Source organism: Hippoglossus stenolepis, chromosome 24 (genome assembly GCF_022539355.2).
Source record: "Hippoglossus stenolepis isolate QCI-W04-F060 chromosome 24, HSTE1.2, whole genome shotgun sequence".
Taxonomy (NCBI): domain Eukaryota; kingdom Metazoa; phylum Chordata; class Actinopteri; order Pleuronectiformes; family Pleuronectidae; genus Hippoglossus; species Hippoglossus stenolepis.
Window position 1 is genome coordinate 2,173,645 of NC_061506.1, and position 25,080 is coordinate 2,198,724.

Genomic DNA, 25,080 nt, shown 5'->3' on the forward strand with positions numbered 1-25,080 from the left:
CTCTCTGTGTGTCTGTCTCTCCCTCCTCTCTCTCTCTCTCTCCTCGCCCACGCTGCTCCCTGCGTGACGCAAATCCGCGCGTGGGTGGACACACGGGGCGTGGGAGGCTTCTGCACGGAATACCAAACACAGGCAGGTTCAACACCCACAGAGACACAGCAGTTTGCTCACTCCGTCTTCGACCGTGGATCTCACTTCATTATTTCAGCATTTAAAAATAATCAATGGATGTGGATCAATGTGCAAAAAGTCCTGGGAGATAAAATGTTCTTTTTAACTTTAAAAGTACAACATGTTCAATAAAAAAAAATGTGTGCACGTGTATATGTGTTTACATATTTGTCAGTGTATCTCTAAAATGTCAAGATAGTACACTTTATTATTATAGCCTTTGTTTTATTCCTGGGTCCACGTATAAGGTGTGTTTTATATTTCAGGAAAGTATGAAATTGTATATGTATATGTGTGTATTATAAGTATATTTAAAAATACTTTCTTTGTACAATGTGTCCACATGTGTATGTTTACCTGTAAACAGTCAATCTTAGCATATTTCTTTATACAAATACAATTATGTGGATTTAATGTTTTTATGGCTCATAGTTTTTTCAATATAGGTATAAAGTTGTCTTTCTGTTTGTATAATTTACATTGTTTTCATTTTGCCATATTAATGTTTGTCCGTATATGTGACATCATATATTTACAGTTATACCTGTTTGTTCTTTCAGTTCAGATTTCCCAGTCGAGGTTTTCAAAGGATTCACTTTCAAATCAAAGGAACAGAAACACAAACATCTGATGAAGGCGACGACCAGAGTTTCCCCGAACACCTTCAAACACATTGACTCTGTGTTTTGAGGTCATCTGCTGTTATCTGCAGGTTCTGTGAGTGATGTCTGTACCTCTGTTCACGTGCGTCAGTGAAACAGGCCTGTATGCAAATGCTCCAATCACATTCAGCAGTTTACAAGCAGCCGCGATGTGACAGGGCATGCAAATGGTTTCCAACGCAGGGCGCCGCGCGGCAGGAAGCCCTCCGAGCAGCGTGAGCACGTTTGTTTGACTCATCTGCTGCTAAATCTGGCACCAGTGTTTTCTCCAATGTGACTTTCACACAGATGATCTGGACTCAGTGTTGTTTCCTCCATTAAAACCCATTGAGCTGGTGAAAACACAGACAGACAGAATAAAGTGAGTTTAACACAGCGTCTGCAAACACGTACAATACTTAAGAATACTTCATTAATGTAGACGTTCACTCGATTATACACTGTGACTCCTGCTGTTACTGCGACTTATATGTCTGCTACTATGAACAGTACTGCCACTAGTACTATTAACTTCACGTGTTCAGCTCTACATCACAGCTACTAGTATCCGTAGTACTACTTCTGTTATTGTTATCAATGCACACGACTGCAACAAATCCAACTTATACAAGTACCAACACATACTACGACTACTATTACTACGACTGTTAATTACCTTAGTAGTTAGAGCTACTTTGAATACTAACTAACTAACTTTACTGCAGAGTAGTAACAGTAGTATTTTGTGTTTGTTGGACATCATGACCTTTGACCTCTGATCTACTTCTTAATGTGCACATATATATATATATATTCATATATTAGTACACTGTGAGGACTATGCAGTAAAGTCTGAGTACTACGAGCAGCCACACACTCTGGCTGAAACTTTAATAAGTGTGTAAGACGAAGCCCAGAGGAGCAGAGAGCCTGTAAACGTCTCCGTCCTGGCAGCGCCACCGCGGAGCGATGCCCTCGTCGGCGCCGCCAGCAGCTCCGATCAAATCTCCACCCGATCGCTGCGACTCTGCCTGATTCCCCATCAATGAGCTATTCTGGGGAATTAGGCCAGCTGCCACCAGTGTAACACCCTGGGGACGGAACCAGAGCGGCTTTTGTCAACCGCCCCCCCCCACCCTGAAACCCTGCACCCCCACCACCACCCACCTCCGCTGCCTCTGCACCCTGAACACGGCAGCAATGAAATAAAATACAATACAATAACAGAAGTACAATTCAGTGTCTGTGCTGCGCCTCCTTTCATGTGTCTTCAAAAGCCCAAATGATGAGAAAACTAGTATTTGTAGAGTGTGCGTCTGTGTGTGTGTGTGTCTGTGTGTGTGTGTGTCTGTGTGTGTGCGGGGGTGGACGGGGTGGAACTCCATGCTTTTATAATCCTCTAATTAATTTCAGAAGGAAACTAAAACAAATATCAAAGCCAAACTGCAGATTAGGCTGAAATATAAACTCCTGCAGGAACATCAAGACGATACCAGAAGGTAAAAACACAGCGTGGAAATACAATATGTAGACTTAGCATGAAGTACAACCCACGTTACATTCTGGTAAGTGTCAGTGGTTCCCAAGATGTCGTTATGAAACTCTCACGATAAGTTACACCACAAAATATGTGAGAGATCAAAGTGAAGGACAACAGCATCATGTACAGACTCCGGCTCCAGATGAAGCCAGAAACACAAGATGGTCGACACGAGGAACATCCGTTTCACTCTCTTCTGAATCCAAGAGGAAACAAATGCAACGAGACGTTTCACTGGCTCTGATGTTGCGTTACGCTCGCTCCACACAGAAGAGTCCAGATGTCGCTGCGGCGTGTGTGTAGGTACGTTCTTATGACATCATCACACGCAGGTTAACTCACAGAGGACTTTCGAGCCGACGCAGATGCGAGGCCCCGAAAGAGGCGATACGGCTGGAATCGAACAGTTCACACATCACCACGCTCGTTCTCCTGACAAGCGAGCTGCCGTATGAAGGCCGTGACATGTGGTCGACAGCTCTGGGAGAAGCTCGTAAAAAAGAAGCTTTGAGCTGAGACGGTTATGTCACACCGTGCGATTCCAAGGTCAACGACGAACCGTCATGCAAGTGTCTGATGTGTGATGAATTTTCCAAACGCACACATGGAGCAGGTAGCAGGTAGGATTCCAGTCCGCCCACCTTCGGCCAATAAATCCATGTCTGCCTGCTGAGTGTGTGTCTGTGTGTGTGTGTGTGTGTGTGTGTGTGTTATTATGCAGATATGACCTTGGATGGATCAGCCTCCGAGCAGACGGGGATCAAATCAAATTGTGAAAGAAACGAGAAGGAGGAGGAGTTTCACCTCCAGATCTCCCTCTTCTGATCTCACCCTCCTTTCCTCCCCTCCTCTCACCTACACACACACACACACACACACACTGTACACTCACTAACTAACAACAAGAACCAAACAAGAACAAATTAAAATGAGAGCGCCGGCAGGAAATAGGATGTCCACCCACACTCTGAGGTAGGTCGACACCCAGGCTGCGTGTTCCCACAAGTCCCAGTTTCCCAGTTCACCAAATTTTACACCACTGCCTTGCTTCTTAACACTCCCACTGCTCCTTCTCTGCACGACACTGTATTTACATGATGGTTTCTGCAGACGACAAAAGCTCATCTGCCAGAATCTCGTACCATGTGCGGTGAATGCAAAGCTTCAGCCTGGTTCAGAGGACAGAAACAGACACGATACATCCATAATAAAGACACACGAGCTACTCTGCATATTTCTCACTGTTTTTCTAAAGATGATTTATGTGTTTTTGGACATGTTTAGGTTCCCGGTGTCTCACGGTGACACGGCATTTGGCTTGTATTTGAGAGTCTGCATCGCTGGAACACGCACGTTGTGCACGGCTGACGGGAGCATGTTATAGATCCTGTATAACCCACAGACATCCGCCTCTTTCAGCCGCGCACCATCTCACGGTAACTTAGCACGTCGGAACAAGCACCCGTGGTCAAACTGCTCCTGCTTACTGCACCTCATAAGAGATAGGACTGTCTTCAGTTTCCAGTGATTCCTATAGTCTGATTCTGCATGTGTGCAGGTCGGAGCAGGCGTTGGTTGCCCGAAAGGTATCACTGTTTGTGTCCTCGTGTGGAGAAACGTTCGATTCCCGCGGTCTGGCCAGGGCCTTGACATCCGCTGTCCACACCCCCAGCCCCAGATGATTGGCCGACGCCTCCAGAGGCCAACTCGTCATCAGGTGAAAAGATTTGAGTCTCCAGAGTCTGAGTTTTGTGTTTATTTGACTCACTTAAACAACAGCCCCTGGATATGCATCACACTCCAGTATCCACTATATTTACTGTATATATATACATGACTATACTGCGGTGGAGTATCACTGTCAAAGTAATAAATAAAACTACAGATTCAAATTTCTACTCATCTTTCAATTTAGTCCTAAAAACCTCAGAGAGGAAGAGCTGCAAGGTTTTCACATGACATCAGCAATCTGCTTTCATCCCGTCCTGTCAATCATTCCCAGTGAGTAGGCGTCACACACACACTCACACTCACAGACACACACACACACGCACACACACTCACACACACGCACACACACTCACACACACACACACACTCACACATTCACACACACACACTTTTAGAAAAATGAGCTTCTTCATATTTCACTTTTCTGGAGACGCTTGCTTGTTTAATTCCTGCTCGCTTCTGTCTCTTCTTCTTCTTCTTTTCCCTGCAACTCCCCCTCGTTTCCTCCTCGACCCCCAGCCTCCCCTCGGAGTAGAAACACATTTCAATGACACGCCCACGCCTGGGCCTGTCAGCCCCTCGCCCTGTCAGAGCGCCCACGCTGCTCTGCTCCCCTTCTCCCTCCCGTCTGTCTCCTCTCCTCCCCTTCCCACCAACCCACATCCTCAACACTTTGCGCTCGACAAAAAAAAAACAGCTCTTTTCATCCAAGTTCCTCTTTTGGAGGAAGAAAAAAAAAAAAAACCAGAGGAACAACAGAGTGGCATGATTTAGTCTCCAGGCGGTGGTGGTGCTTGTCATGGAGTGTCCCTTTTCATTTGGAGGGAATATGGGTTACAGAGAGACAGTGGTGCCAAAAACAAGAGTTTAAAACATTTCAGTAATGAGAGAAAAAGAAAAACACACAAAACAAACACCGCTCTCCTCCCGTCTGGAGTTCGGTGACTCCATTGTCTGCTCCACCCTGCGTTGTGCCGCCGCGTTCGGGTGGCAGGCACGTTCGAGTCGGGCGTGGATGTGACTTCACTTCACCAGGAGGAAAATAAACGTTGTGAAATCAAGAATCTGGACAGAGAAGCAGGTTTTTTCTTTCAATAGAAAAACACAACATATTCTTTGAGTTTACGGTGTCGTACGAGGCCACAGCATGTGTGTGTGTGTGTGTGTGTGTGTGTGTGTGTGTGTGTGTGTGTGTGTGTGTGTGTGTGTGGACGTGCAGGGCGAAAGCTGGTGTGTTTGCACAGGCTCCCCGGTTTGTCTTACTTTGTGTCTGTTGAGAAAGTGTGGGATGGTATGAGCGGCTTATGTCTGACTGAACACGTGTGTGCCTGCGTGGGTGGGGACTGTGTATAGGGGCGATGTGTGTGTGTGTGTGTGTGTGTGTAAGTGTGTGTCTTTGCACACAGTACACTGGTGTGGGCGTTTTGGGCAAGGATGTGTGTGGGCGTAGTGTGTGTAGGCGGAGGTTATGTGACATACAGATAGAGACGGCAGTGTTCCTGCACTGTGTTTATGTGTGTGAAACTTTACTGCAGAGTCTCAACTGCACAAACAGCTATAGGGGCCCTGCTGCCTGCGAATGTGCCAGCGTGGAAATCTGCAGCCTTCACACACGTCCACGACAACTGAGAGTTCAAATCTCCTCCGTGGAGACGCAGGGAAAAGGAGATTTTAGGGTCAAGAGGAGGAGGAGACGTGAACTGAGGAATTAGTTTCCTTTAAATTTCGGCTTCTTGTGACGACAGACGCGTTGTTTTGTGTTGATAAGTCACACGTTTCTCAAATGAGACGATTTTCTACTTTTCTTTGTTCTAAATTATTGAAAATCAAACATATTTGATCAAAGAAAAAAAATGCCGAGGTGACGTTTGTTTGAATTGAACTAAATGAGGCATTTTTTATTGTGTTACATATTTATTTTTATGATTTTGCAACAGATGAAACACAATGAATTCCCAGTTGATGAATGTTGACGTTCACAAGTGACTGTTCTGTCATTTCAGTAAGTTTTGAAGTGATTCAATGTTATGGTGTCAACACTGTGACCTGAATCTAGCACGAGACTCACTGGAGAAAATGAGTCAAAGCAAACAGCAGCTCACCAAATAACACAGTTTTATCTCTGTGTAAATTATGAAGATGTTCAAAGTTAATCAGTTAAATCAATTGATCCTCAGATGTTGACAGAAATCAACAGTGATGTGTTTTAAACTCTCGTTTTTATCAAAGTTGAATAAATAAACATGTTTGACTCACTGATAAAGCTGAATAAAGTTTGACTAAATATCTACTCAAGGTCAAAGCCTCGGACGTTTGTGTCCTTGAAAATGTTGCGTTAAATCAACCTATTGAGTCTAAAACACATAAAATAAAAATGTCCATTGAATCTAATCACAATATCTGAAGGATTCACACCAAAGAAACACTGTGGAAATGAAATGTTCAATACTTGACATCAGCCGGAGATAACGTTATGTCCTCGTTATTATATCTGTGAATCTACATTAGCTGCTTTCAGACAATAAACCTAAAATGTACAAAATGTGCATCAAATCACCTTCACAGACGGAAACAGAGATTCGATAAAGTGATCTTCCGCTGAAATAAGTGTTATTTATTGTAGTGTGGTCGTAACAGCACATCTGCAAATCTCCTGCATCGCTTGCCGCGCTGCCAAAGTAGTGGAATCATAAAAGAAGTGGGCCGAGCGTCATTCATGCGGTGGAGTTTTCACTGCTCTTGAAATGCTCTGCTGCACCTTTAAAGCTGTAAGTGGGAAGCCCTGCAGCTCCCTGCTGACAGGCCGTGGGCTGACGTGGAGGGGATTTGCCCATTTTGGCCACGTATGGGCCTCAGCGACCCTCGCCCGCCCACGGCATCCTCACCCTGAGAGTGCTGCTGACGTCTGACATGTCTGCTTCTGCCGGGCGGAGGCTGACGCTCCCTCCGCCACGACCACACACTGCAGTCAGAGAGAAACCGTGGAGCCTAAGATGTGGTGTGAGAAACACCTCAACTGTGACGCTGTGATTAATCTGTTAAATGTATTAATTTGAGGAGGAAAGGTCACGACTACCTATGAGAACGTGTTCGCCGTCACATGCGAAACAAAAGATGAACACTAAGAGGAAAAAAAATCCCTTGCAGGAGAGGAAGGAGGAGAGATACTGGTAGAAATGATGAAACAATGCGAGCTACAAGGGCGTGAGCAAAGTTGAGGCGAGCTTTGAAGTGAAGCCACACATTTTGCATGATTATTGCTGTTAAGTTTTTGATCTCAAGCCAGCAGGCACGAAAAACAACAGCAGCTTGGGATTAGTCCCCCCCCACTCGCACGCCTACCTTGCCAGCATAAGTCCCTGACTCAATTAGAAAAAAACCTCTGCAACTTAGGGCTCCTCACGCACAAGTACCCACATCGCCCTGCCCACGTCCCTGCAGCACATCACAACCGGCATCACTTTAATCGCACAGCGAACGCGCGGGGATTTGTCCTGGTGACATTAACGCAGAGACGTGCTGACAACTAATGTACACACTGATAAGACACTGCAGAGACAACGGGGCCGAGCACACAGAGGAAATCAAGATTCATCTGCCTTTAATTAAATATCCGATATCATCCGCTGTGGTCGGCTCCTGTACGAAGCTGCGGAGAAGCTGCAGAAAGGTGAATATCGACCGTTCACAGATCAAAACCCAGAGAGTCAGGCTTCACTGGAGAGTTTAGACTCTTGATCGTCTGTTTGACGTTTCAGAGGCTGGTGGAAACAAATCGGCGGCAAAACACAGACAATGAAGGTTCCAATTTAAAGATATTAAGCACTGATGTGTGTATGCAGCCATGTTGATTGTGATCCTGGACTGAAGATAAAGATGGCTGACCCCTCTCCACTCCTTCCCTCTATCCATCTTGCACCGATAACATCCTCTGGAGCCAGGATGGAGCCGCAGAACCAACCAGTGAACCAACTCCTAATATTGATAATTTTCTGTGACATTGAAATAAAACTATATCCTTGAATAACCCCCCTCCCCCCCGTCTCTTCCTCTCATTGAGATCCTCCTGGTGGTGAACGATCCCTCCTTCAACAGGAGGGAAATCACCATAAGAAAGCACTGCTCTCTTCGCCAGTGACTCCAAGGTTCACTGGAGTGTCAGTTAAAGTGCAGCTCTCCTGCCGTGCCGGCCCTGCAGGCTGCGGGGGCCGGAGGAGGGCCCAGGCGGGGCCAGGCCGGGCCGGGCTCCTGCGCTGCTGTGCTGCTGGGCTGCAGGCCGCCCACGGAGAGGCCTGGCTGGGTGGGCGTCATCTATGGAGCGATTGATCCCGGCCAGGACAAAAAGTCTCCCTGTTGTCCTGCTCGAGCCGCAGCGGCAAAAAAAATGCTCTGAGTCACTGCAGCAGAGACGCCACACTGCACTTAACTACTAATATCACACTGGTTACTTACCAGTTAGCTCAGGACCAGATGGTGACTACGACCAACACTACAAATATATATAATAATACAACAGAGCCACGCAAAGCGAGAGGGGAGATAGAATATTTGATGTATTTTGTGATCCAGCTTCATTCCCACTGATCCAGTTACATCTTTACACCTCTGCAGAAATCAAACAAGTGTAACCTTCATGTAGATAAGAGCATCAGACTAGAGCTTAACACCTTCAGAGGTCAGAGGTCAGAGGTCACCAGCAGAAGTCATGTAAACACATTTATCTCCTAACCGCAGCAGTTTCCATTCATTGAAGCCACTGAGCGAGAGGACAGAGGTAAAGAAGCAGCCATGATGGCCGGTTGAGCGCGGAGCTGTCGTTTGACTTTGGTCTCACGCCAGTCGCTCTCTTTTGAAGTCCACGCCGCCTTGCTGGTGCTGGTGGGGGTGCTGGTGTGGGCTGGTTGTGGAGGTGTACGCCTGGAGAGGGGGAAAGGTCACAGCCACAGAGAACAGGTCTGTTAGACTTTATAATACGTATCACAGCCGAGCCACATCAGGCTGAGCTGTTTGTCAGCTGCTGCCGAGGAAGAGAAAAAGCACCTGTAGTTTTTGGTGGCGTGGGTTTGACGCTGACTTTTTATGCAGGAGGGAGTTTTGGAAACTTTTGGGCTTGAAACATGTGAAGGAAACAAAGGTTATTGCAAGGATGCACTTTACTACAGCCACACACATTAGAATACATCTATAAATCTATCTATCTATAAATCTATCTATCTATCTATCTATCTATCTATCTATCTATCTATCTATCTATCTATCTATCTATCACTATGTTAAAAGACACTGGATCATACATCTGAAAGGTTTTCATGCATGTTTGAAGTTATGGAGACTGATTTTTTGTCTCACCTCCATGACAGAGTTGCAGCTGCACTGAAGCTTCGCCTGGCTTCTACAAAATAAATGATTTTCCCCACAAAACACGGGAAAGATGAGTTCTTGCTGAGACGCCTCAAGAAAAAAAACCGCCACCGGGCTGCGAGTCAATGAGACGGATTCGATATCAACGAGAATAATTTCTGAAAATGCTGCAACGATTTACTGGAGTTAAAGGAAACAGTATGTAAAATAGATTACGTTATATTTTTGCAGCTTCAATATGAAGCTTGAGTAGGAACCCTTCACATCATTGTTCTGGGAATTTAAAAAAGATGTAACGTACCTGAAGATGAAGAACACGTTCCTCCTCCTCCTCCTCCTCCTCCTCCTCCTCCTCCTCCTCCTCCTCCTCCTCCTCGATGGTACATGAAGTGCGTCCTCTCCGCCTCCAGCAGCGCCTGTCAGAGGTCACAGAGGTCGCAGCATCTATGGAAATGTTCCAATTAGTCAGATTAGTGACACATCAACTCTCTGCTTTTTCATCTGATTGATAATCATCATCACCATCAACCACATCACAGACGTGCAAAGCTGCCGTCGGCGCTCATTGATCTTTAATGACTAATAACGCATGTTCCCTATTCACACAGTTCAGTCTGCTCTAATCTACACTCACAGGTTTTACACAGCCCATGATAATTGATGCCATGAAGGCGACGCTGCTGTTCTACGTTGTTTTTATTTCTTTACCTTTCTCCGTTTTCTTTCCTAATCACTTGATATAAAACGTATCTGCGAGCACTAATCTCTTTAAGGTAGAGAACCAGCAGCCGCCTGCAGCCAAACGTCGGTAACCTCCCATCCTGCTGCGGCTGCTTTCTGTTCATTCACCAGAATCCCTCTTGGCTGGTGAAACAGAGAAGGACTCTGGCAAAATCTGGAACCATTGTGGCCGGTGGATGAAAAAACATGTTAATTTACTCCCTTGATAATGATGCATGTCAATTCCAAATGTGATTATACAAACAGAATGGCACACAACACGCTCGTAATGTGCTTAAGATGTTTTAAAATACATGACTGTGTCTGCACACTGTGAAATGTATGAGACCCTGAGGGAAACCTGTGAGGGTTTTTCAGATTAAAGCCACGGGGGGGGGTCCCTGAGGAGCCCCAGGATTAAAGGTCTTTTAAAACAAAAGTAATTTAAAGCATTAGTGACATGAAAGAACTCTTCCTGATGAGGCAGGAGATTATTAGCAGTTCTCTAACGTTTACAGCTTCAAACACGAGAATTTGATTTAATCCAAAGGGTGAAAGCAAATTCTGAATTCCTGGAATACCTGGAAGTTTGTGGACGGACGACCTCTGACGTGCAGCTGATCCGTACACTCCCCCTCCTCCCTGTGGTCCAGTGGAACAGCTCCGCTCACGATGACCCAGGATCCAAACCTCCCTGCGTTAAAAGAGCAAATTAAACACAGAGAAGGATCATGAACCAGGTCAAGAGGACGTGAGCGGGCGTGAGCTGTACGTGGACGCAGGTAACAGGCTGTGACATCCTCACTTCTCCTGTGTAAACAGAGGCGGGATGAGCCGGCGGGCTGATGCCAGAGCGACCATGACAGCTGTCCGCTCTGATCCGTCGTCTCCGGCTGCACTCGCCTCACGCTGCAGCTGCTCTGCACACAGATGTTCCTGTGACTTCAAACAGTCGGACAGGGCTGAGGTCCGGAGGAACAACACCACCAATGCAGTGTTTGTAGTTTCAGCACATGGCCTCCCCCGACAAACTGAGTCCTTACCGTGGACAAACAACTGGTAAATTAGACATGAGTGAGAGAGTTGTGCATGTATAGATCTGGAGAGTCTCTGCAGTGGGAGGAGGTGGAGATGTGTCGTCCATCTTTATTTACTGTCTGTGGTTGAATCCAAGGCAGGTCACCGCAGCCGAGATGCACACAGAGCAAACACTGCTAATTTAAAGAGGAGGTTATTGTTCGGGCTGTGAATTGATCCTGAATTTGACTCAAACACTTTAAAGTGTACGATGGATTTCAGCTCAAGCTGGTGTAACTTTAAATTTGACCGAACTGGAAACATGTTGCTCAAGCAGGTTGTTTTTAGTGTCCTACAGCAGCAAGAATAACAACATGTGTTTCAAAATGAAAAATTCCTTGAACTAAAAGGGGAGTCAGACACGTCTTCCTGCCAATAACATGACTCTGTGTTCTGTACTCTGACTCAGACTTGACTCAGGTGGTCCCGATCGCAGCGCTGCAGGAAATCTAACTGGTTTTCTGGAACAGCGTCAGCAGCGCTCTCATCTCTAACCCGTGACCCTGCTGTTGTCTGCTCGGTTACACTTCACAGTTTAGTCATTTAGCTCGGCGCTCTCCAGCAGTTCACCTCGCAGGTTTCTGTGAGAGCACTGACGCTCACCCCGGCAACTCACACAACTCAGAGAGCCACAGACAACCACAGACAAGGATGGAAGTCTTATGAAGTTTGAATTATACATGTTCAATTAAATATCTAAAGAGTAAAACCAAAACATACTGAAAATATTCTCAGGGTTGTCGCTGTTCTGGGGAGAACTCAGTCTCATGAGCTGAATATAATTATTAACAGTAATAACAATGAATCATCTTCAGTACAATAAACTGAGGTTCTGGACAAAGGGAAACCGAAGCCAGAATAACTCGCTCCTCCACTATAAGATTGAAAGTCAACAGCTTTATTATTTATGTCTTCACGCCTGTTTGTGCACAACTTACTAAGGATCCCATCTCCATTGATTCCTCCCTAGTGTTTGATGTTTTCCCATTGAATCAGAAAATACCTGCACACAACGAGCACATGGAACCAAGTTATCATCGGTTATCTATGAGAAGGTGACGAGACCGAGGTGAAGGTTTCAGTGGAAGAGCCTCTGTCGCCTCCCGCACGACGAATAAATTAATCATTTCAGCGTTTCAAAGAGCCTCTTTGAAAAACCCTTCATAGCTTTTTTATATGTTTTGCATTGCCAGTGATTAACCAGCAGAAAGAAATATCTGTCTGTGTGGTTTTGTGAAACCAGACAGCAGCTTGTTAATCCTTGAAATCAACACTGCTGTCGTTCTTCCCATCAGCTGTGGCGGTTCTCTGGACCTCAACATGGGAAGTGGAGCAGATTATTTAACGTCTAAATATGGTTTTTGATAGTTTTCCAACACAGTCACAGAAACAGAGAAATAGAACATGAGAGACAAAGGAAAGTCTGAGAATTAAAAAGGTTCCTTTTCCCACAGAAGCTCAAAAGTTTGAGGCGTGAAATGTATAATTGCAGTTTTTGACTCATTGGCAATTATCTTCTTTTATCACTGTTTTATTGGGGTTGGTTTTGGCTCAGTACGATCTCAGGATCAAAGTTCCTGTGAGTCCACCAGGCGTACTGTGATCACCAGGGGGATTGTGGGTAATATGGACACCTTGTTGTGGCTCGGGGGACAGGAGGCGCCGTCCTCACCTTGACTCAACAGCTTCCCCCCCAGTCGCCTCCACAGGGCGTCTCGCTCGCCTTCACATCACAGCAGGGACGGAAGAGAGGCTAAAAACAGCTTCAGGTGGAATCCGAGCTGGAAGCGACTGATTAGCATAATGTTCAGGCTCTTTCACACTGATGATAATTGGGCACAATTAACCGGATGCAGCTTCATTGTGTTTTGACAACGTGACGTTCCATTAACGAGGTATTAATATCAGGTTTAAGTAATTTTAATGGTCACGTTTACGGAGAAGGTTGAAGGTAGAAGCATTGTTCTCTGCCTGAGTTGACTTCAATTACAAACACAGACCGACAGACCCTGACAAGCAGTTTTGATCGGCATTGATTCCCCCCCCCAGCCTCATATGAGCTCACCGTGACCTTTGACCTTTCAGCCAGTGAAATCTAATCAGTTTATCTTTGAGTCTGGTCCAGATTTAAAGAAATCCCCTCAAGGACAGACTTGAAATATGATGTTTAAGAAGCTGAAAAAACACGATTTGTATTCTCTCTTCTCCAGATTGTCTCGAGACATTCAAACCATTCTCCAAATCGAACAGTTAATCCATACGTTCATGAGGCACAAGGGTTTTGTGAGGTCGCCCTTGACCTTTGACCTTCAAACAGCAAATTCTAATCAGTTCACCCGTGGCTCTAAGTTAACACTTGAACCAAAATTGAACAAATCTACTCAAGGTGTTAAAAAAATGACTTTAAAGCACAAAGTTATCGTCTTTTTTCCAGTAGATAAAAGGCCGGGAACAGCCTGAAGTCTCCTGGTGGACAATCAGATACAGACCAGAGCACGTCCTCTCAAAGTGAACTCAGCCAATACGCTGCACCGATCGTGTCCAACCCTCCCTGCTGCAGCAACTGGAAACGTCTGCAGGTCGGCGCTGTGTTAACTCTGAGACGTATCCCCGAATAAGAGCTCGACCAGATCCTCGGTGTCATTGAAAGTGAGATGTGAAGCATCGTGACGCCTTCCGGAGCAAACTGCACCATTATCCTGTTCATTATTAAGACCAAAGAACAGCGGCAGCCATCAGCGGCAGAGGAGCAGCTCAAATCTCTCCACGGCTATCAGACAGGCCGAGTGTGCCAAGATTTTATTATCTTTATTTTTATTTATTTTTTTAAATGACAGCACAAGCCTACTTTTTGAGGAAGCCTATTACTGTCCACCCACACACACCCATCAGTAGCAGGCGCACCACGACCTCAATAACCCCCCACTCACACTCTCACACTCTCACAGACACACACACACACACACACACTGGTTTAGTCCATTTTAGAAACCCACTGATGTTCCCACAACACTACTGCCATCAAGTGGCTGCTTTGAGTCACAACACCTGCCTGAGAAACATCCTGCAGCATCGATGTGGTGAATGTTATGGTACTTTATACCTCTAGTACATTAACATTCAAGTAAAAGTACTGCACTTTCTACTGCACAACATTTGTCTTACTGCTGGAGGCACTTAAACTGAGATCTCACATTTTTACACTTAGTAAAAACAATATATATTCATGCTTTGTACTAAATACTATAATAGTATTATATGGATTAATGCAAAATAATTCATCAAGAATTATACACAAACAATATAATATATGCATTATTCTGAAGTGGTGTCTTTTTGCACAATGAGTACTTTTACTTTTAGTTTTTTGCGTCTGTTTTAATGCAAATACTTGAGTACTTTTACTCAAGTAAAAGATTTAAATACCTTTTCCACAATTTAATTATTATTAAACTCACTTTAACACAACTTTATTCATTGACTACACTTGAATAGAATATATATATATATATATATAGAACAGTATTTTTAAGATTACACCGATACTGCGTGATACCGACCTTCACGACTCCACAACAGAAAAAGACAAAACAGCTTTTTTCTTTCCCCAAAATGTCCTTTAATTATTCATCCATATCACAGTGAACAGGATTACTTCACTCATTAAACTTTCCGACTTCAAAAAACACTGAATACTGGGAATCATTTGGCATGAGAGTCAAACACAGCAGGTCCACAATGTGTCAGTTATTGGCAGTTTCAATACAAAAGCAGTGGAGTCGACCTTCAGAAAACCCCGACAGTGTGTTTTACAGTAAAGGGATTCCTGCCGGACATCTTGTAATAATAAGTTAAGACAACGACGATGATTAAATAAGCGAACAGTGTTAAAAAGAGGCGTTTCTTCATCAGTGTGCTCCTCAGGAAAATACAAATATACAGCAACGGAACCTCAGCACTTCACCCGACGCTCAGAATTCATAAACATGAGAGAAGTGATGATATCTGACACAGATGATTCTTCTTTATGGTCCCTCGTAGAAAACTTGTTTTGTTATATGTTGTTCTTGAATATAACAGAGGTTCCCAAACCCTGCACCACAGAACGTTTAATACACAGAGAAGAGACTCAGACGTACAAGCAGCCGTCGTAGAGACGTGAGGACAGAACAGCCTCGAGCAGCCGGATCCTCCGTCACCACAGTCGTGGTTTGTGTTTGGACAGCGGAGGGGAAACGTCTGGAAGCTGCAACCACACACTAAAGGATTTAAGCACCAACACGACGGCCTACAGCTAAAAACAAGTTCTTCTGAGGACTTGTCAACACCTGCAGGACTTCAGTTTGAATCCTGAACAACTGTCTGGGTTTTAATTTAGTGTGTAAACATAATGATTAGTTTAAGTTCTCTCTGTTTCCCTCTTGTATCGAGGGAGAAGAAAAACAGAGAAAAGTACATTTGTTTGGTTAAAAAGATTCAATCCATTAAAATAAAAAACTGTTAAGGTTTTTCGTTTTTTTATATTAATTAAGTACGTGAGAAAGCAAAAGTCAGAGTCAGTCGATTTGGGAACCTCTGTGTAAAAACATGGAAAATAACAACAGGTAAGTGCCGTTCACTTCTTTTAAAATCTGTCAGATTTCATCACTTCCCGTGAGAATAAAGTCACAAAATAACTTATCAAGAGGCACATAGTTTAAACTCCACACTCCAGCGGTAAAGGGCAGTTTAACTTAGAATATAGTGCACCGAGCTCAGAGGTGCGTTGGATTTGCTTGCCTCGGACGAGCAAACGCCACCAAGCGCACCTCTTTTTATTGTATTTAAACATTTAAACTAAAAGTCCCCTCTGCAAAAACAACCCATTAAAAACAAGTCTCAGGCTTAAAACCGGTTTTATAAATTAATTGTAGGGTTAAAATATTTCCAACTTGATGTGGAAATGACTGCACTATCAAATTATTTTAAATATAATGTTGCACCTACAGTGGAATTACTTCCCCACACCTGCAGATTTGTTAAGCGACTTGTTATGACGGATATTTTTGCAGTTTTAAAAACACGCCGAGCTCAAAGCTCAGTGAGTAAATTAAATAGTTTCCCCACTTAAGGTCAGTCTGTGGTTTCCACTGTGAACGCTGGGTTCTCATGAGGCCCTCCTCTGTCTGAGGGTGGGTGCGTTTGGTCTTCATCCGGGTGGGCGGTGTTTGGTTCGGGGGTGCCCGGCGGCGGATCTGTGCCGTCGTCGCCTGAATGTTCCTCAGACGACGGCCCCGCCTCAGACGACGCCCCATCACTAAGTACCTAGCAACAAGAGGAACAAACAGTGAGAGCGTTTCACACGACACCGTTTTTCACTGCATTTCAGCATCGTCTTTTATTTTATATCGTCTAAAAACCCTCAGATAACTAGAATAAAACTGATCTAGCTGGAAAAACTTCTGTCTCCCTGACTAGCTAACTTCAAAACGATTATTCTAACTTTCTATCTTCAGAGAAACTTGTTAACAAGGAAACTGAGCAGAGGTTCAATCTTACAAACAGTCATGAAGTCATCGGCTGCACTGACCTGAGTGAATCTGGTCGTCTCACTTGTGTCTTCTGCTCCCTCAACATTACTTTTTCTCTTGTTCCCGCGACAAATATATTTAATGTGTGTGATCTCACAGATTTCTCTCATCTGCTTGAAATGATGACTAATAACCTGGTTCCTTTATTCTTAAAGTTCATGTAAAACCAAGAAGTGACTTACTTTTGGTCAAGTAGAAAAGTTAACGTGGTACTTTTACTTGTATTTCTACCTCAGACAAACGTTTGAGTACTTCTTCCCCCCCTGAGTACTACTACCAGGTACTAGTGTACTGGACTGAACATGGACTTTGTGCAGAAACCGTGTTTGTCCTGCGACTGTCGACGTTTCAGTCGGGAACAGAGAAAAGCATCAAGAGCAAAACCCAGGGAGAGAGTCGAGGGTCGGAGAGACGTCTTTGTGCAAGAAGCTCAAACACAAAACCACTCACATGCATCAGAGACAAAAAGGATCTGGGCCCATATTTACTTTAGTTTCTACTCACACACGTTTAGAGTGAATATAAACGTAGAAATATTCAGTGAAGTTGAATAAAGAACAGATTCTGGATGAAACAGAGTCAAGAACGCTGATAAGAACTTTAAAATAAATGTAATAAGACCTTGACAATGATTAAATATATTGTACATTGTAGTTTTAGTCCTGATGAAGTCAAGGTGTTTTATTTTCTCACAGGGACGTTTTCAGATTGCCGTCGTCTCACCCTCCTGATAAATACAGGCCCTGATCTAATTCAGGAATGCATGCACCTCACATGACGTCACCGCTCAGGCGTGGGAGTTTTTAACAATTGCAGAGACGTATGCATGCGCGTACACACCCACATAACACACACACACACACACACACACACACACACACACACACACACACACACCACACACAAGCAAGGTAGTTTTCCATCGACCTTTGCACGCAGTTATGTCTCACCTTTCTGAAGCCGTTGAGAGGAGGAAGTGTAAGAGGGTTGAGATTAGTGAAAGGTAAAGAAACATTTCCCACACAGTTACGAAACAGACACAACACACGTTACTATGATACGACATCTATTGTTACTGGGGCTACACAAGCACGCGTCGATTTCCAGTGACGACACGCAGGAATCTCACCTCAGAGCACGAAGTTAGTTTTATTAATGGTTTATTGTGTAAGAGACTTTCACAATAAACCATTATCGTGAAAAACCAAAGATGAGGATGTGTTAGAATTCAAAATGAATGAAATGGTGTTTTGTGTTCACCTGCAGCTGGTCCACCTCTGATGGTGGTGGTCCGCCGCTCTTCGAGATCTTCATCATCTCTTTGATCTGGAAGATGGCGAAGGCGATCGTGACCCAGGGGGCGCCAGAGAGCACCCAGGCCGGCTGCGTCAGGTCCTCCTGATCCTCCTGGTGCTTGGTCTTCTTCACGGGTAAGACGGCGGCCAGGTGGACCGGGCTACCGACCTCGCTCTGGCTCTGGACCAGGTCGATGGTGGCGATGGGGACCGGGCTGGAGGGAACCGGGATGTTCTCCGCTAACATTTTGTCCTCTGAGGAATAAAAATGAACAGGACATAAGAAGGAAAACATGGGTTTATAGAGATATACATAAAATCATGTAATCCCCAAGGAAGCAACAATTCTTTATCACTTTTTAAACCACATTTAATGAAGTGAAAACTGTGTGATTGAGGAAGTTCTTCCCACCTTTCCCCTCAGAATCTCCGCTCAGAAACTGGATGAAGGAGAAGATGAGGAGGATGACGAGGGAGGCCATGCCGATTCCTCTGAACGTCTCTGCAGCTCCTGCAAAGCAAACAGGGAAACATCAGCTCTGGGAAAGTGACATTTTACTCAATTCAGTGACACCACCGCTGTGTCGTACCGAAATAATTGACGAACACTCCTCCCACCATGGCTCCACAGCCCCGGCCCAGGCCGAGGTGAAGGCCCTGCAGGATTCCCTGTGCAGACGTCCTGAGTGCAGGCGGAACGGCAGCGCTCAGGAAGGAGATGCAAGCTGCCCAAACAGAGGCGTGGGTCACACCTGGAGGACACAGGGAGACAGTGATGGGTCACAGCTGCTGTCACACATCTAATATACATATTATAAAGAGATACAGAGAACACTTTACATTTTAGCTTGTACCTGTGGCAGTTACGGCTCAGTTAATAGAGCGTGAACTGTCAGATAAGTGCAATAAAGCTCAATTACAACACTCATAACTGTAAAATAAGTTATACGACACCAGAAGCTGCAGGAGAGAAATCTGCAGCTATAATGACTTTTAAATTAGGCTTATTTAGGGGACTCCTATCTGTAAGTGTGTCCACTTTGCTGCAGATCCAGTGGATTTAAACGTGGTTTCATGAGGAGACTGTTGAGCTGGAGCGTCTGAATTGTTTGAATTGGTTTATCTGGTTGACTTCACAGTTAAAAACAGTGGAACTGAGACTGAAGCTCTGAACTCGTTCTAACTTGTTGACTCTGTGAGGCGTCAGTGTTTTCTCAGGGTGGAACTTCTCACACAAGTGACTCATACAGTTTTACATTTCTATTAGAATATTTGTATCTTTACACCATTTTCATTTTTAATTTCCCCACAAAAGGAGCCGGTAAGTTGATATCAATTCACAGAGAAAGACCTTGAACGATTAGTCAGTTCATTAATTAGTCGATGAGCAGATATTTGTTTGTATTCTCGTTCATTTTCAACCCAAATTCAGACTAAAGCTTTTCCAAACTGAAGATTAACAGGTTTTCTGACATGTTACGAACTGATTAATTGAGGAAAATTCTCAATAACAAAAATACTAGAGTGGAACTTTTAGTTTCTCTTTAAACAGATTGTGGTGGTGGAGTCGTGTTTGTTCACTTTGTGTTGTCACCCAGATGTTAAACTGGGCTTTGGTCAGACACGCTCGATTAACAAGTAAACACACACACATTCACGCCTCAGGTGATCTTCAGTGTGTTCAAACAGAGCTTCAGCTTCCCTGCTCTGTTTGAACATTCATCCTGTAAAAGCTCAGGGTTGGTTTCTCTAAGCTTCCTCTCAGGGTCTGAACTGCAGCTCCAGCTCCATCGCCCTTGCGTGATCCCGCCTGCCGCAGGAAAGACGCCATCTGATAAGCGTCCTGTTAAACAAACAGCCACTTTCCGACTTGCCCCCAGAGCCCGAGCTTTTCTAATCCTTCCCTGCAGGCGGAGAAATGAGCGGATGTTACCTTGAAGGACCTCCATGGGCAGGACGATCCAGGCGTTCTCCAGATAGGAGATGTAGAGGTACCGAGCCGTGTTGCAGGCCAGGCCGATGTAGAGCACTCTGAGGGGCAGAGACAGAGGAAAACAGGGGTTCATATATTATATTAACGCTCATTGCTATGAATCTTTGTCTTGAGAGCATTTTAAAAACATGCTCCACAACTTAATTTACAAAAAGAAGAATTTAAATGTCCAATATGCAACTTTGGCCACTAGGGGTCTCTCATTCAAAACAATAACAAAAGACCTAGTTTGATGACGTCATGGACACCGATGAGTATAAAGTTGTATTCACTCTACGCAGCATGAATCATCGTGATCCACTAGGAGTGACCAGTACAAACTGTGGAAGGACTATGATCAACGAATCAAGTGCCTGATCAGCTCAGGATCAATACAAGGTTTTGTAGATTCCATAGAGAACCAGGTGACGAGCAGCTGAGAGCAGACAAACCTGAATGTGAACCCGACGCGCCCTCAGTCAGTCGCGTGTTCAACACCAGATAACATTTGTTTCAAATACTGCATTTTTCACTTCTCCCTGGTTTGTCATTTTACACCTGACGCAGCGTCACCGAGTGTCAGTGTGTGACGATGAACACAAACGTGTGGCAGAGCAGGACGGTTCACAGCTCTGCTCTGAGCGAGAGATGCTTTCTGCTCTCGATCACAAGTTCCAGAGAAACAGGAAGCAGAGCGTCACATCCTCGCACACTGACGAGTGACGGCTCCGCGACGTGAAGAGAACACAGTGTGAGATTAACATCCTGGATACAAGTCGGGTGTCATGTGTTGAACTGCAGCTACAAACACCTCAGAGCTGAAACATCAGCTGCTCTGGATTAGAATAGTTTGTTCTTGTAGATGAACCTAATAAAAGGAGACACTGACACATGATTATTATCAAACCTAAGTTAAATTCTACATATTAAACAGCACTGAGAGCTATTAGCTTTTAATATTAACAGCAGGATGTGTGACACAGGAATATTTCTGTATTTTAAATCCTTAAACAAACTCTGCACCCTTTCCCTCAGGAGCTGTGTCAGAGACGTTGTGTGTTTTATGCGATGTGGGTCCGGAGCTGCAGACCGTCACCTAACACCGCTCTCTCAAATGTCCCCGCTGCCCGCGAGCTCCAGGCCCCGAGTTCCCTCCGACTGAAACCCCCCCCCGAGCATCAATGACGGCTTTGTCTGCTCGCTGCTCTGAGGCCGGTCGCTGCAGAGACGTTTATCTACTGTGATGAACAATCAGGGTTTTATTAGGCTCACTGTAAACTACAGGTTGCACTGGAGTCAAAAGAAGCTGAACGTGAATTATGCTGAATCAGATTTTATTATCGTTTATTTATTGATTTATTGGCTCGTGTATTCAGAGGCTTTATAAAAATCCTTGTAACTTCTAGATACGTGTGATATTTAGAAATATTAAATATCTCTCTGTTTCTTCACCGTCTTACCTGACGTGTCCGACCAGCTCGATGAACTTGTGGCTGGTGAAATAAGCGGCGAGCTCGGAGATGTGACTCAGGACGGAGCAGACGCCGAACAGCGTGGTCGTCCCCTTCAGGTCCTCCAGGTGCCAGTAGAGGAAGCTGAAGACGAAGCCGTAGCCGAAGCCCATGAACCAGGCGACGAACAGCACGGAGCCGTATCGCACGGTGCAGAGGAGCTTCAAGAGGTCGCTGTAGTGGAACTCCTGAGCGGGGTCGGGGCTGCTCTGGCCCGAGGAGCCGGACTCTGGCGTCTGCTCCCCCACCCCCTCTGGAAGCTCCTGTCGGTACTCGTCGCCCTTTTCAAAGTGAAACTGAGTGGCGACAATAAACGCCAAACTCATAAGCACGCCAAAGACGATGAAAGCGATCTGGTAGTTGTGCAGTCGGTAGTCGGGCATGACGCAGCCAATGATTTCGGCCATGCCCTTGACGTGTGTGTGGTCGATCCAGATGCCCACCAGCAGCATGGCCAGACCCCAGCCCAGAGAGCCCCACATCCTCTGCAGGCCGTAGCGGTCGCGGGCTTTGCCGAGGTACTGCAGGGTGATGGTGTCCACGATGGTGACGGCGGGGGCGCTGAAGAACTCGCCCACGATGATGACGAGCAGGATGAGCAGGAAGTTGGTCTGCACCTGGTCCGTGTTGTAGGTGATCTGGTACTCCTTGGCTTTAGTCGGGGCAGCAGAGGTGGTGGTGGTCATGATGGTGGTGGTGGGTTGGGTGGAGTTTGGTCCGAGCTGGGTGGTGTTATTCGGCTCAAAGGGGGGTGGCACGGTCGCGTTGGCGTCAGCGTTTCGTTCGTACCTGTGGAGCACGCTGAAGTGGAGGACTTCAGGAAGCTCAGGCAGGTCGAGGAAGCTCCGGCGTCGCCTGGTGTGGTTGGTGGAGTTGCTCGGTTGTGTGAAGTTACCATGAGGGAGCGTCGTCGTCATCCAGGGCGTCACCGTCGTCGACACAGCAACATCCTTTTCCACGCATGTCATCTCTGCTGGTTTGACGAAGCCGATTACGCAGTTGAATATCAACCAGCAGAGCACCGAGAACAGCAGGAGGACCTTCCCCTTCTTGAAGCGGTCAGCCACCACGCCCCAGAAGGGGGCGCTGCAGAACTCGATGAAGTAGCGGATGCCGACGAGCAGCCCGCTGCGGCTGGCTGACATGCCGAGCTGCTTGTAGTAGATGGGCAGCAGGGGGTGCAGCGAGCCGTAGGCGGCGTAGAAGAAGAAGTAGAAGACCTTGGAGATGAGCAGGTGGCTGTTGATGCGGAGGCACATCCTCTCGCAGCAGTTGATGGAGTCGGGCTGCGGTGGCTGGTCGGCCGGTGCGTCCGTGACGGCCACAGGCATCGTGGAGACGTCCACCTCCGGCTGGGTGTTGAACGAGTCCGCCAACACGTACTTCCTCTTCTGCTCCTCCTCATCGTCTGTCAGGATGGCAACCTTGTCGTCAGCTGGCATATCTGGAAGATAAGGAAATGAGGGCGGCGGTCAAAAACCAAATGACACTGAAACGATCCAGCACACAACAGCTGCCGACTACTGGGGAGATCTCCTAACATTAATCAAACAGCCGATGTGAACTGATCCGTCTATAGAGGAACATTTAGGGAGATTTATAAACTACAAACAATATATTAAAAGTCATTCTATGCTCCCAAAACAGGAAAACACCCTGAATGTATGTCCCCAGTATGTTGTATTGTACACCTGAGGATTATGGGTACTGTGGTTCTTACCTGGACATGGTGAATAAATAAAAAATACAACATGTGGCTTCACATAACATTGTTTAAAAACCTCCTCACGTGAGGTGAGTCTGCAGTGGATGGTTAAAACAATATGTGTGATACTTCAAATAAACACAATGTATTTCTATGGGCTCTGTGCAGGAGGACCGCTGTGGGGCCTCGGACCTCCGCTTGGAAACGTCACCGACGCTCCCATGCGGAAGTGTTGACATCTTGAAACAAGCTACAATGTAACAAACCAAACTCCATTCATTTAAATGAGAATTGAAGGAAACAAGCTACAATGTAACAAACCAAACTCCATTCATTTAAATGAGAATTGAAGGAAACAAGCTACAGTGTAACAAACCAAACTCCATTCATTTAAATGAGAATTTAAAGGAAACAAGCTACAGTGTAACAAACCAAACTCTGTTCATTTAAATGAGAATTTAAAAGGAAACAAGCTACAATGTAACAAACCAAACTCCATTCATTTAAATGAAATTGAAGGAAACAAGCTACAATGTAACAAACCAAACTCCATTCATTTAAATGAGAATTTAAAAGGAAACAAGCTACAGTGTAACAAACCAAACTCCATTCATTTAAATGAGAATTTAAAAGAAACAAGCTACAGTGTAACAAACCAAACTCCATTCATTTAAATGTGAATTTAAAGGAAACAAGCTACAATGTAACAAACCAAACTCCATTCATTTAAATGAGAATTGAAGGAAACAAGCTACAGTGTAACAAACCAAACTCTGTTCATTTAAATGGGAATTGAAGGAAACAGGCTTCATCCTCTTTGCAGGTGGATTTCCTCCTGGTTAATAAACCTCCCGCTCTTGTTATTCGCTGTGAGCTCGTGACACGGTGGAAACCATTAGACTCAAAGAGGACACGTGAAGAACTCACCGGCTCCGCTGTGGGTTGAGTTTCTCACTCGGACTCGCTCATGTTTAAACTCGGAGACAAAACGATGAGTTCACGGAGGAGACGCCATGTTTGTGTCCCAGAGACAATTTAAAGAGTTTCTCCGGCTCTCGGGTTCAGAAAACTACACGCACGAGGGAGCGATACTCGGTGAATACTCCAGTAATATTCCGTAAATACTCGGAAACAAATATCTGTGACAACAACAGACACTCGTTCAACCGGAGCTCCCACCTGTCCGTGCTGTGACGTCACAACCACGCCACACTTCCGCCTCAAAACAAACGACTTCAGAATAAAACTCACGCTCCCTTCTATTCTACTGTATTTTATTCTATTCTATTATTATACTGTATTGTATTGTCCCATGTTATTCTATATTGTTAGGTTGTATTTATTTTATGTTTTATTTATTAATGTTATGTTTTACTATAATATGTTGTATTATATTATATTATTTTACTGTATTATATATTCCTATGTTATGCTATATTGTTAAGTTATATTTATTTATTTTATAGAATAATGTGTTGTATTATATTAAAATATTATATTATTAATATAATATAATTAATATTAATATTATATATTATATTATAATTTGTATAATTATAACCTTGGTTTATGCTTTTATTTTGTCGACTTCCTGTAGTTTTGATTGGTAAACCCAGACTTCTTTTCTTCTGCAGCAAAAAAATATTAATTTAAAATATTCAGACTAAATTTAGATGTGAATTGATCTCATATTTCTCTCTAATTATATATATATAACAAAATAAATCAAAGCATGGTGCCTTTTTAAAAAGAATTGAACATGCACGTGGTGTCAGATTGGTGGATT

General features: G+C 44.8%; 1 protein-coding gene and 1 long non-coding RNA gene across 4 annotated transcripts; both read right to left on the reverse strand.

The window, feature by feature from the left end:
• Positions 1-8,617: 8,617 nt before the first annotated feature.
• Positions 8,618-9,728, reverse strand: LOC118103284. Its single transcript, XR_004694847.2, has 3 exons — positions 9,433-9,728; positions 9,124-9,192; positions 8,618-9,000 (listed from the first exon to the last, which is right to left on the reverse strand). It is a non-coding gene; the product is annotated as an uncharacterized LOC118103284 (long non-coding RNA).
• Positions 9,729-9,814: 86 nt separating this feature from the next.
• LOC118103225 (major facilitator superfamily domain-containing protein 6-A) lies at positions 9,815-24,504 on the reverse strand. 3 transcript variants are annotated; one of them, XR_004694836.2, is made up of 8 exons: positions 24,222-24,504; positions 21,539-23,033; positions 20,040-20,137; positions 18,697-18,858; positions 18,519-18,617; positions 18,072-18,361; positions 10,746-10,858; positions 9,815-9,888 (listed from the first exon to the last, which is right to left on the reverse strand). XR_004694836.2 is itself a non-coding variant. In XM_035149942.2 (8 exons), the coding sequence occupies exons 2-8, from the start codon at positions 23,029-23,031 to the stop codon at positions 16,538-16,540; spliced, it is 2,154 nt and encodes a 717-aa protein (XP_035005833.2). In that variant the 5' UTR covers positions 23,032-23,033; positions 24,222-24,504; the 3' UTR covers positions 16,402-16,537. The 3 variants fall into 3 exon arrangements, 2 of the variants coding, with proteins under 2 accessions (XP_035005832.2, XP_035005833.2); XM_035149942.2 differs by lacking the exons at positions 9,815-9,888; positions 10,746-10,858 and adding exons at positions 16,402-16,545; positions 17,762-17,765; XM_035149941.2 differs by lacking the exons at positions 9,815-9,888; positions 10,746-10,858 and adding an exon at positions 14,837-16,545.
• Positions 24,505-25,080: the final 576 nt, after the last annotated feature.

Excerpts from the sequence above, each read along its gene's own strand:
- LOC118103225 (XM_035149941.2), bottom strand. The coding sequence starts at position 23,031 with ATGCCAGCTGACGACAAGGTTGCCATCCTGACAGACGATGAGGAGGAG. Across the intron at positions 20,138-21,538 it reads GAGCTGGTCGGACACGTCAG|AGTGCTCTACATCGGCCTGG; the intron begins GTAAGACGGTGA and ends TCTGCCCCTCAG. Across the intron at positions 18,859-20,039 it reads GCCCATGGAGGTCCTTCAAG|GTGTGACCCACGCCTCTGTT; the intron begins GTAACATCCGCT and ends TGTGTCCTCCAG.